Source organism: Electrona antarctica (assembly GCF_951216825.1).
Source record: "Electrona antarctica genome assembly, chromosome: 3".
Classification (NCBI taxonomy): Eukaryota; Metazoa; Chordata; class Actinopteri; order Myctophiformes; family Myctophidae; genus Electrona; species Electrona antarctica.
The window spans coordinates 38,615,199-38,627,951 of record NC_136808.1 but is presented as its reverse complement, the minus strand read 5'-3'; the positions used below and the strand labels follow the sequence as shown (position 1 = coordinate 38,627,951).

The 12,753-nt window shown below is 41.7% G+C and overlaps 1 protein-coding gene across 1 annotated transcript in view; it reads right to left on the bottom strand.

Annotated features, from left to right (window-relative positions):
* Positions 1–747: 747 nt before the first annotated feature.
* Positions 748–12,753, bottom strand: part of abcc12 (ATP-binding cassette, sub-family C (CFTR/MRP), member 12) — a gene marked incomplete at its 5' end in the record, with an annotated part of 41,980 nt that continues 29,974 nt past the window's right edge. The window contains 8 exons of the mRNA XM_079496327.1: positions 748–863; positions 3,217–3,381; positions 6,028–6,141; positions 6,823–6,901; positions 7,738–7,897; positions 8,537–8,723; positions 9,126–9,215; positions 9,630–9,819. Of these exons, the coding sequence (XP_079352453.1) occupies positions 771–863; positions 3,217–3,381; positions 6,028–6,141; positions 6,823–6,901; positions 7,738–7,897; positions 8,537–8,723; positions 9,126–9,215; positions 9,630–9,819 (1,078 nt within the window). The 3' untranslated portion in view covers positions 748–770. The remainder of the gene's footprint in view (positions 864–3,216; positions 3,382–6,027; positions 6,142–6,822; positions 6,902–7,737; positions 7,898–8,536; positions 8,724–9,125; positions 9,216–9,629; positions 9,820–12,753) is intronic.

The window sequence follows — 12,753 nt, the reverse complement described above, 5'->3', positions numbered from 1 at the left end:
AACAAACCACATCACGAGCACCTTATATTTTGGACCAATCAGACATGATGTTCACATTGGTGTGTCCTACGGTGATGTCCAGCTAGTTAGGGCATTCTTAGATGTGAAAGAAGTTATGAAACAAACTGGCAAGGCAATGCCGTTTGCTTTGCAATTACGTCATTTTCATGACATGGCTCTGCAGTCTATAGCCTAGTGCTAGTGTTAAGGGGTGAGTATTCATACTTGAAATCTTTAACTAGCAGCTGCATGTCTCTCAGTGCAGTGACATTCTGTGATTATTTGCCATAATCACATTAAAAAATGTATAATTTTCGGCCAAATACAAAGAGACTGAGCGTTGGGGGGTGCGCCAGCTACACGTAGGTCAGGAGGTAACAGGGCCAAAAACGTTTGGGGACCGCTGGTTTAAGGAGTACTTTGATGACTCAGGGACTAGAAGTGGACATACTGTAGTGCAGACTGAACCACTATCTTCATACAGTACAGTGTACATCATGTACATCATCTCTGGTTGTTTGATAAAGAACCACGTGTTCAGAATCAGAGTAGCCTAAGTGTAATTTACCGTCTGATGATTGTAAACAGCAACTGACATCCAATACAGTACAGTGAGAAATTTGTGCGTGCGTGCGTGCGTGTGTGGGTGTGTGCGTTTGCGTGCGTGTGCTCGTGTGCGTGTGTGTGTGTGTGTGTGTGTGTGTGTGTGTGTGTGTGTGTGTGTGTGTGTGTGTGTGTGTGTGTGTGTGTGTGTGTGATAAAAACAGATTTTAGGTGTTAACAGTGTTAGCAGCACTCAGTAGTTGGGCGAAGAACGACTCTGGTTTTTGTCTTAACACCTCCGGACGATCAAACTCCACCACCTGAGAGGGAGACAGGAAAGACAAGGACAGGGACAGGAAAGAGAAGGACAGGGACAGGAAAGAGAAGGACAGGGACAGGAAAGACAAGGACAGGGACAGGAAAGAGAAGGACAGGGACAGGAAAGAGAAGGACAGGGACAGGAAAGACAAGGACAGGGACAGGAAAGACAAGGACAGGGACAGGAAAGAGAAGGACAGGGACAGGAAAGAGAAGGACAGGTGCAAGACAGGCAGGGACAAGTGTGACATGTGACAGATGGACAGGGTGGTGAAATATAGGGAAGACAAAAAAAGGAAAAAGAGAGAAAAGAGAGACAGAGGAGAGTTGGACAAAGAGAAGGAGGACAAACACCGTCAGACATTTTATTTTATTTATTTAACCTTTATTTAATCAGTAAAAACCACATTGAGACTACAGTCTCTTTTACAAGTGTGAACTGGCCAAGAGAAGAGGCGAAATAACTGTGGGGGAACTAATAGCCAACTCCAGTCAACTCCAGTCAGTGGTAAAAAGGACTCAAATGTTTTACTTATTACTTTAAAAAGTATCAATACTGCAATGCAGAAATACTCCATTACAAGTAAAATCACAAATAAAAAAAACACTTGAGTAATAGTACAAAACTAGAAAGGTCGCAATTTAAAAAAATTGCAAAGTGTGGTTGCTGCAGTGGCTTACATATGCCCCTCCCACTGATATTGCCAGCCAATTACAATGTCGCGTCACCCCTGCGATCATGCATAAGTAATTCGGAGGGGATTTATCCCCCAAAAATCATGTTTTTGCGACAAACGGTTACATTTCTCGCATTTGCGGTGCCCCCTATGGATGAAAATGGAATTGCTTTTGGAACTTGGTTGATTGAACCACCCGCGACATGTGATTACAATTTGGGATGGATTGGACATTCCGTTCGTGATTTATGGCATTTTTTTGTAAAATAGGCCCCTCCTACTATCTTCGGACGACGATTACGGCCGAACGATACGCAGTACCTAAATTCTGCAGTTGGTGTTTTAATCGGATGGGTCCGGAGATCATGTGTGCCGACTTTTGTGAGATTTGGACAAAATCTGTAGGAGGAGGAGCCAAAAGTGTGTTTTGGAGAAAATTCAAATTTGCAGATTGCAATTTTTTCCCAGGTCGAAAATGGGCGTGGCCTATATGTGGAAATGCATCATGACCCAAGGAATCCATGGAAAAATTAATTTTGATTTTACAACTTATGGTTCAAGAGTTATAGTGAAAAACGCAAAATCATGTTTCTGCAAGAAACGGTTAAATTTTTCGCATTTGCGGCGCCCCCTATGGATGAAAATGGAATCGCTTTTGGCTTTTGGTTGATTAAACCACCCGCGACATCTGGACATTCCGTTTCTTGATTTTAGGCATTTTTTGTAAAATAGGCCCCTCCCACTAACTTGGACGACGATTAAGGCCGAACGATACGGACAAAAACAATTCAAAAAATCTGAAAAAAAATTAAACGCAGTCCGATAGGTCCAGAGATCATGTGTACCGATTTCTGTGAGATTCGGACAAAATCTGTAGAATCAGAAAATAAAAGTGTGTTTTGAAGAAAATTCAAAATGGCGGAAAATCTATCATAACACAAATGGGCGTGGCCTATATGGGGAGATGCGTCATGACCCAAGGAATCCAGGCAACAATAATTTAGATTTTACAACCTATGGTTCAAGAGTTATAAGCCAAAACATAAATGGGCTTCCCCATTATAAGTCTATGGAGAACTAATGAATTAATCATCAATTAAACTATACAACGGATCTCTTAGCAAAATACAAGCACACGATTCCCGATGAAGCCGGTCGATTTGACATATGGCTCGAGTGTGTGCGGCAAAAACTGTGGGAGGAGTAGTGCGTCAAAGTATCCAAATGTACAATAACAATAGTCTGGTTGCCCTGTTAGGCCACCACACTAACTATTGCCATCAAAATACTTAAAGTACCAAAAGTAGAAAGTACTCTTCATGCAGTATATCCCATTTCAAGTTTTCAAATCTATTAAAATCTTTTGAAAATAGCCGAAAAGCTCACAACTCAGCAACGCATTATGTGGATCGGCTATTTTCAAATGGCCGAAATGCATATAGGGCTGGAGTGGTTAATACATGTTTTGTAATAATAATCTAAATCTACAAAGTAACTTGTAATTCAATCTTTCAAATAAATGTAGTGGAGTAGAATAGAAGTACAATATTTGGATCCGAGATGTAGTGAAATCCACACTCACTATTCGTTTACTAAGTATGGGGTTTAAGTGATTGGTCCTTTCTGTCTGTTGATCTCCCTATTTGTCTTTGTGATTTGCTGTGCATGTCTGTGTTACCTTTCCGTTGTCCATGACCATTATTCTGTCTGTCTCCAGGACGGTGTTGATGCGGTGTGCGATGGTGAGGACCGTACAGTCGTAAAACGCATCTCTGATGGTTTGCTGGATCTGAGCATCCGTCTCTGAATCGATGGACGCCGTTGCCTCGTCCAAAAGGATGATCTGAGAGGAAAGAGGAGGAGAGAGACGAGGGACGATGGAGAGGAGAGGAGACAAGACAGGTGCGCATAGGGAGGACAGACGGACAAAGGAAGACAAGCAGAGGGACAGACAGATTAGTACAGTTTATTGCATATTGTTGCTATATCGGAAAACTTCTGAAAACCTTTCAGAAAATGGAAGGAACCACGGACTGAATGCAGATTATTTAGTCACAAGTCTCTTGTTCTTGTATCTTGTTAATACTTTTCATGTGTTAAATATTTATAAAATAGACAGACTTTCTACCTGGCAACCTTGTACCGAGCAGAAATACAGTGTGCGGGCGTATTTTCTATTTTATTAACCTGGCATCCCTAACAGCTGAACATTTTGTTTTTGTTTTTCCAACATCATCATCATCATCATCATCATCATCATCATCTGTTTAAAGCTTTCCAGGCACCGCTGGGTTGGACTGGATTCTCGACATGGCTTTCTTCCACCAGGAAGGTGGTCTCAAGGTCGATGCCGAGTGCTTTCATGTCAGCCAGCACGGTTGTCTGCCAGGTCTTCTTAGGCCGGCCAGTGGGTCTTGTCCCCTCTAAGTTAAATGACATTTACTTTCTTCACCCAGTCGTCCTCTTCTTCCTTACTAAGTGTCTGTACCATCGCAGTCTGCCTCTCCTCACCACATCCACTATGGCCTCCACTCCAGTGGAGATACACTTAGATACACTTAATAAAGTTGTCCTTTTGTTATTATTATTATTATTATTATTATAGAAAGCTGGCCCACCCTATCAATTTATTTTAATATATTCTTTCTTTCTTTCTTTCTTTCTTTCTTTCTTTAAAATATGTTTTTGTTAGTTTTTTAAGTGATCGTCTTGCTTAATATGAATAAACATGATGTCGGTTGCCCCCCGCCTCTCCCTGTTCCTCAGACTGGAGATGTTTACTTTTTGTTTTTGTCGAGGCACTTCATTCATCTTTCTCAAACAAACTAGTGTTCCCGTAGCTTGCCTCGGCACGTTGCCAGGCTCGCCACCTCTCCATCAGCCTCTGCCTGTCACCGAACAATCAGATAAACTAAAGATTCACGGGAGGAGATCGGTGATAATAACGATAAAGCATTATGCTTTTCTTCCAAATCCTCCGAATGTCCGACATTTCAGGTATTTGGAATGGGAGCCTTTTTGTGATTTCCATGTTGATGCTCTCAAACAAGCTATTTATTTCTGCAGCTTTTGAATGTACAGTAGGCTAGTAGTGTGTGTGTGTGTGTGTGTGTGTGTGTGTGTGTGTGTGTGTGTGTGTGTGTGTGTGTGTGTGTGTGTGCGTGCGTGCGTGCTTCCGTCGCGGCCTATGGGGAGGATTTCAGTGTAATATGTACAGTTTTTTGGGGTTTAGGGCGCATACACACACACACACACACACACACACACACACACACACACACACACACACACACACACATACACACACACACACACACACACACACACACAAATGGATATAAACCCGGTCAAAACCCGATTTGACCGGGCACAGCCTAGACTTCAATTCTGCCTTCGCCACTGCTCCACTCCCATCCTCTGTCTCAGTTCTGCACTGGTCTATCTCTCCCTCAGTGACACACCACAAATCCATCTGATCATCCTCATCTCTGCTCTGTTCAGCTTCACCCTCAGGGCCGATGTCTCACTTCCATACAGGTACGTCATGCCACTTCTAACACAGGCAGAGTACACTTGCCCTTTCATCTTTAGGGATGGCACTTGGATGTTAGAAATGGCATTTCCCTGAACTTCTTCCATCCACTTCTCACCCTTGTGGTCACAGCTAGCTGATTTTTAAGTTCATAACACGTCACGTTGTGACCCGTGGTGACCCGTGGTGAGCTTGTACATTATCTATTTGCACTACTTATGCACAACACTGTCATACGACAAAGTATAAAAAAGAATAAACATAATAAAGATCAAATATAGAGATACAAGGTTGTTGCCCGAAGGAAGGCAACAATGCTATACTCAGGGGTGGAGTGGCCGGTAGAGCAGGTGGATGGGATCCGTGAGATTACCAGTTCCATCCCCCCAGAGTTAGTGTTGAAGAGTGGCCGGTAGAGCAGGTGGATGGGATCCGTGAGATTACCAGTTCCATCCCCCCAGAGTTAGTGTTGAAGTGTCCTTGAGCTGAACACCTAATTGCTTCCGATGTGCAGGTTGGTGCCTTGCATGGTTTCCTCTGCCATTGGTGTAGGAATATATGTGTGAATGGGTGAATGTAATGCACAATCTATGTAAAGCGCCTTGGATAAAGGCACCATTTACCATTTATCTACCATTTACAAATATTGGGAAGAGAAAGTGAGAGGGAGATTGGATTTCTGTAATTAAGAAGGAATCACATAAATGTACTTCACAAACGTATTTGTAAAACCTCCCATGTAAAAATTACATTCTAGGACAATAACAGCATTGCTGTTTTATACAGCATATTGATGTATTAGCTGAAAGGCAAATTGTTCATCGTTTATTGCTACTGCTGCCAGCTGCTGCCGTCCATTACGTCCATTCATTGTAAAGAGGGATCGAGAGAGAGAAGGATAACAAAAAGACAGAAATAGACGGAGAGTAAGAGATACACTGATTGACAGGCAGGTACCTTAGAGTTCCGGAGCAGTGCTCTGGCCATGCACAGCAGCTGTCTCTCTCCCACAGAGAAGTTCTCTCCATTCTCAATCACCTCTGCCTCCAGCGACGCAGGAAGGCTAGCGATCTATAGAGAAAATACATTATACTACTACGGATAATAATATATAAATACCAAGAATTTATAGATAGATTATACATTTAATATAGGTAGACTATAATACCCAATCTCTCTCTCTCTCTCTGTCTGTCTGTCTGTCTGTCTGTCTGTCTGTCTGTCTGTCTGTCTGTCTGTCTGTCTGTCTGTCTGTCTGTCTGTCTGCCTGCCTGCCTGCCTGCCTGCCTGCCTGCCTGCCTGTCTGTCTGTCTGTCTGTCTGTCTGTCTGTCTGTCTGTCTGCCTGCCTGCCTGCCTGCCTGCCTGCCTGCCTGCCTGCCTGCCTGCCTGCCTGCCTGCCTGTCTGTCTGTCTGTCTGTCTGTCTGTCTGTCTGTCTGTCTGTCTGTCTGTCTGCCTGCCTGCCTGCCTGCCTGCCTGTCTGTCTGTCTGTCTGTCTGTCTGTCTGTCTGTCTGTCTGTCTGTCCGTCCATCCTTCACACATATCTCGCGAACCGGTCATCCGATACATTTAAAAAGTGCTTCTTCGCTTTGGAGGAAGATGTGCTCTCGTGGTGAAATGTAACTTTGATATTCTGGGAGCTGTGCTGCTGTACAAGTCTTAAAGAGAAAACAGACTGACAGACACACATGCAGGCAGAGATAGAAAGACAGACATATACTGTAGACAGAGAGTCCCACACGGACAACATACGGCATCCTTCATGTAAGTCTTTTCCAGGGCCATCCAGACCGCCTCATCAGTGTAGTGGTCAAAGGGGTCCAGGTTATACCTGATAGAATAGAAACATTATTGTCATACATGGTTGTTCATGTTTAGCTTAATTAGGGTGAACGTAACCACATGAACCCCCACAGTAGCAGCCCTAATAGTACACAAATAAGTGAACATTCAGTGAAAGGTCCTATACTTTTGGGAGGTTGAGTGCCAGCCAGCCACTGTACACACACACTTTACAAATGGAACCAAATGGACCCGTATGGTTCCATTTGTACACTCTCAGAGTTATGGGGGTCGTTGCAAATCAAATGTTTGAACCACTATAGTACTAGGTTGGACTCCTAATATGCCACAGTGTCGTGTACATATTCTGAAGAAAACCTGGAGACTTAGCATAGTAATTGGGTTTTATGATCAAAATAAGAAAATTCTAATGGTATAAAAAAATCACACCCATGTGAAGGGGCGCTCTTATCATCATACATCCATCATCATACATCATCTCATTCAAGCCAATCACAATTTGCGTCCTCACCTTCAATGTCTGTGTTTACATACTTTTGTTTTCAATGTTTGTGTGTACACACTTTTGTCTTCAATGTTTGTGTTTACACACTTTTGTCTTCAATGTTTGTGTTTACACAAACACTCAAAGCTGGACATAGGAGGGGCTAGGACCCCTCAAAAAACGGACAAGACCAAGTCTTTGCCACGGATACATTTGTCCATGTATGGACATACTGTATTGTTGACCCCTGCCCCCATGGTTTAAGTGGTTAAAAAGCAGGAAAGACAATAAATAGACCAGGAAACATAAGGACAACATAATAGAGCTTCAATGAGAAAGACTGACAGTGAGACAGGCTTGACGGATAAGACACAACGTACCTGACAGTTCCTATGAACAGCACAGGGTCCTGTGGGATGATAGAGAGTTTGTTACGGAGGTCTTGCAGCCCGATGGTGGTGATGTCCACTCCATCTATCAGGATCTTGCCTGCAGCTGGCTCCACCAGTCTGAACAGTGCCACACCTAGAGAAGATTTACCTGGGAAGCAGCAACAATATCACCTTGCCGTTTTTCAGTCTCTTAATAACTTCCCTGTATCAAACTAACTAAACTTTGATTACAGATCTGGTCATACATAATCAAGACAAATGCTATTGACCAGCCTTACCATATTTTTGATGAATTGAACATGGTGGACCCTCTTGTAAACAAGTGTAATGCTTAATTGGGTCGTCCACTCACAGTTAACAGTCTTTGTATTGAGTTTGTGCTTGAAATGTACTGTAATTCTGCAAACTGTTAATAAATATTTCAATCAATCAATCAAAAACCAGATCGGTAGGGTGTGTTGTAGAGTGAATCAACGTTTCTTCGTTTGGTGGACATATTTTATCTTCAGGCCAAAAAGTGTATTCTACATAAAAGGTGAGGATCTGAGAGGATTCCCAATGCAGCACAGAAAAGGTTTTCGATACCACAACACCGCCTTTGCTTCGGTGGGTTCTATTATTTAGCTTTACTAGACATCAGTAGACATCAAAAACCTGGTCAATGCGGATATACGGGGTGTTACTGAGTCGAGAGAACTCGCTAACACTATGTGCCGGACCTATGATCTTTCTATATTCACAGGAGCGTTGATCTGACAAACATCTGGAAATCTGCGAGCCCTCTCACCAGATCCTGTTCTTCCCACAATGCCAATCTTCTCCCTGCCGTAGATGTGCATCTTCAGGCCATTGAGGACGATGGGGGTGTTCTCCCTGTACTTCATCTTGTAGTCGTCGAAAGTGATGGCGCCCTGCTTGGGCCAATCCTCTGGGATAACGACCCCCTTAACCTTCCTGGTACCCTCAGATGGACACTGAGGAAAACAGACAGACAGACAGACAGACAGACAGACAGACAGACAGACAGACAGACAGACAGACAGACAGACAGACAGACAGACAGCGATACGTATAATGGAGACATCGAGTGAAAATGTAATCTCTCAGGGCAGATTTTCAATTTGCAATGAAAATCTGTTAGCAGGATTGCTGTTTTGTTGAATAGGAGCATGCCCTTGAGCGAGAAGCAAGTCAATTAGCATGAAGGGCGCAACCAACCATTTCTGATATACTGTAATTCGTACAGCACACTGAAACAAGCTTTCCCCCAGAGGTTAACATAAATATGTATATAAATATAGTCTGTGTGTCTGTGTGTGCGTGCGTGGAGAACATGATGTAGATATGCAGAACATTACAGACAGACAGTTACGTACATGGCTGTACTCTAGGAGTCTCTCCGCTGAGCTAAACCTTGCCTCTACCTCTGTAGCCAGCCGCACCACGTACTGAAACATCCCTGTTAACTGAACGCACGCACGCACGCACACACACACACACACACACACACACACACACACACACACACACACACACACACACACACACACACACACACACACACACACACACACACACACACACAGCCTATTTCACAGGTGGCATGATTGTATTTTTAGTACCATCACCCAGTGCCTTGCTTAAGGGCACACGAGTAGCTGTTAACTACTGTCACCATGGTATTCCTAAGACATTATAGTCAACATCAAAACAATGAAATCACAAGTGTACCAAAAAGTTCCACAAAAATTCTAAACCTTTTACACTTGTAAAAAGAAAAAAAGAAAGAAAAGCATTTTTAAACGTTTTTTTTAAGCAAAAGTATATCCTATTTGGAATGGGTTCACTCAAATGGCTAATATGTGATAACAATTATGAACCTGTATAGTGTAGGAGAGGGCCAGGCCCTTCATGGCAGGTCCAATGACATCATTGGAGGTGAGGACTACAAACAGCGCCACCAGGACAGCGATGATGACAGACAGGAAGTCCAGCCAGAAGGACAGCCAGCGCGTCCCGCAGTTAAACAGCAGGAAGTGGTTGGAGTTGGTATCACTCAGTTGTTTGAATCTATGGTAGGAAATGTTAAAGCTACACTCAGTACGTTTTATGTCTGTTTTCTCACTCTCCATAGTGTTCTCATTGTCTCCGCCAGGCTGAAGGTGTGACCGAGACAATGTTTTGCACCCTGGCCAGAAAAATGAAACTATAAAGGTTCCCAGTTGTCTTCTTTATCTATTGTATTAATTTAAGCGTTGGACCAGTGCTGCTACATCTCCTATCTTATCTTATCTCACTAAGCATATTTTATGGTACTGCAATTCCCTGTGGTGGAAGAAGTACTCAGATTTTATATATTATATATTTGGTAACCCTTCATTTTACGGTACGGTAATTACCAGGTAACTAATAATAATAATAATAATAATAATAATAATAGGTAAGTACCTGGTATTACCTGGTAACAACCAGGTAGTAGTTATAAGTATTTACCCATTAATTACCTGGTAATGACATGGTAACTTCCAGATACATTACTCAGTAATTACTCAGTAATTACCAAGTATTACCCAGTATGTATAACTATTTACTGTATAATCTCCTGGTAATTATATGGAACTTACCATGGTAAATGACACACTGGTTGCCAGGCAATTACCAAGTATGTTCCTGACAATTACCAGGTATTTATACGTTTTTAGTATGTAATTACCAGCTAACTACCCGGTATTTATAAGTATTTACTCTGCAACCAGGCACGATACCCTGGTTGCAGGTACTATAGGTATGTAGGTACTATAGGTATACCAAGTATTTTCAACAACTACCAGGTATTTACTCTGCTACCAGGCAAGTTACCCAGTAGGTACTAGGTCATTACCAAGTATTTTCCTGACAACTACCAGGTAATAACATGGTAACTGTATTCACTGTGTTTACATGGGTACTACCCATGAAACACGTGGGTAGTAGCCTACCAGGAAATTACCAGTTGTTACTAGGTAATGTCCTGACAACTACCATGTAATTACCTGATAGGTACCCAGTAAGGAAGGAGGAACTGTACTGTAAAAGGAAGCGTGCTCTATTTCCATGATATTACCATGTACCTACCTGGCAATTGTAGATTATAATCCTCCCCATTACCCATCAGGGTGTATTTTGAACTTTGAACTTTGAACTGGCAATAACTGTTAATTACCAGGTATTTACTGTGAAAATTAACAGGTAAAACCAAGCAAGTTACCATGTAAGAAAGGTGGAACTGTACTGTGAAAGGAAGCGTGGTTTGTTACAGTGAAAGTACAGGGTAATATTATGGAAACAAACCACGCTTCCTTTCACAGTACAGTTCCACCTTTCTTACACGGTAACTTGCAAGGTTTTACCTGTTAATTTACACAGTAAATACCTGGTAATTAACAGTTATTGCCATGGGTAGTACCCATGTAAACGTATTCTTTGTATTTTGAACTTTGAACTTTGAACTTTGAACTGGCAATAACTGTTAATTACCAAGTATTTACTGTGTAAATTAACAGGTAAAACCAAGCAAGTTAACGTGTAAGAAAGGTGGAACTGTACTGTGAAAGGAAGCGTGGTTTGTTTCCATAATATTACCCTGTACTTTCACTGTAACAAACCACGCTTCCTTTCACAGTACAGTTCCACCTTTCTTACACGGTAACTTGCAAGGTTTTACCTGTTAATTTACACAGTAAATACCTGGTAATTAACAGTTATTGCCATGGGTAGTACCCATGTAAACGTATTTTTTGTATTTTGAACTTTGAACTTTGAATTTTGAACTGGCAATAACTGTTAATTACCAAGTATTTACTGTGTAAATTAACAGGTAAAACCAAGCAAGTTAACGTGTAAGAAAGGTGGAACTGTACTGTGAAAGGAAGCGTGGTTTGTTTCCATAATATTACCCTGTACTTTCACTGTAACAAACCACGCTTCCTTTCACAGTACAATTACACCTTTCTTACACGGTAACTTGCTTGGTTTTACCTGTTAATTTACACAGTAAATACCTGGTAATTAACAGTTATTGCCAGTTCAAAATTCAAAGTTCAAAGTTCAAAATTCTAAATACACCCTGATGGGTAATGGGGAGGATTATAATCTACAATTACCAGGTAGGTACATGGTAATATCATGGCAATAGAGCACACTTCCTTTCACAGTACAGTTCCTCCTTTCTTACACGTTAACTTGCTTGGTTTTACCTGTTAATTTACACAGTAAATACTTGGTAATTAACAGTTATTGCCAGTTCAAAATTCAAAGTTCAAAGTTCAAAGTTCAAAATACAAAAAATACGTTTACATGGGTACTACCCATGGCAATAACTGTTAATTGCCAGGTATTTACTGTGTAAATTAACAGGTAAAACCTTGCAAGTTACCGTGTAAGAAAGGTGGAACTGTACTGTGAAAGGAAGCGTGGTTTGTTTCCATAATATTACCCTGTACTTTCACTGTAACAAACCACGCTTCCTTTCACAGTACAATTCCACCTTTCTTACACGGTAACTTGCTTGTTTTTACCTGTTAATTTACACAGTAAATACCTGGTAATTAACAGTTATTGCCAGTTCAAAATTCAAAGTTCAAAGTTCAAAATACACCCTGATGGGTAATGGGGAGGATTATAATCTACAATTGCCAGGTAGGTACATGGTAATATCATGGAAATAGAGCACGCTTCCTTTTACAGTACAGTTCCTCCTTCCTTACTGGGTACCTATCAGGTAATTACATGGTAGTTGTCAGGAAATTACCTAGTAACAACTGGTAATTTCCTGGTAGGCTACTACCCACGTGTTTCATGGGTAGTACCCATGTAAACACAGTGAATACAGTTACCATGTTATTACCTGGTAGTTGTCAGGAAAATACTTGGTAATGACCTAGTACCTACTGGGTAACTTGCCTGGTAGCAGAGTAAATACCTGGTAGTTGTTGAAAATACTTGGTATACCTATAGTACCTACAT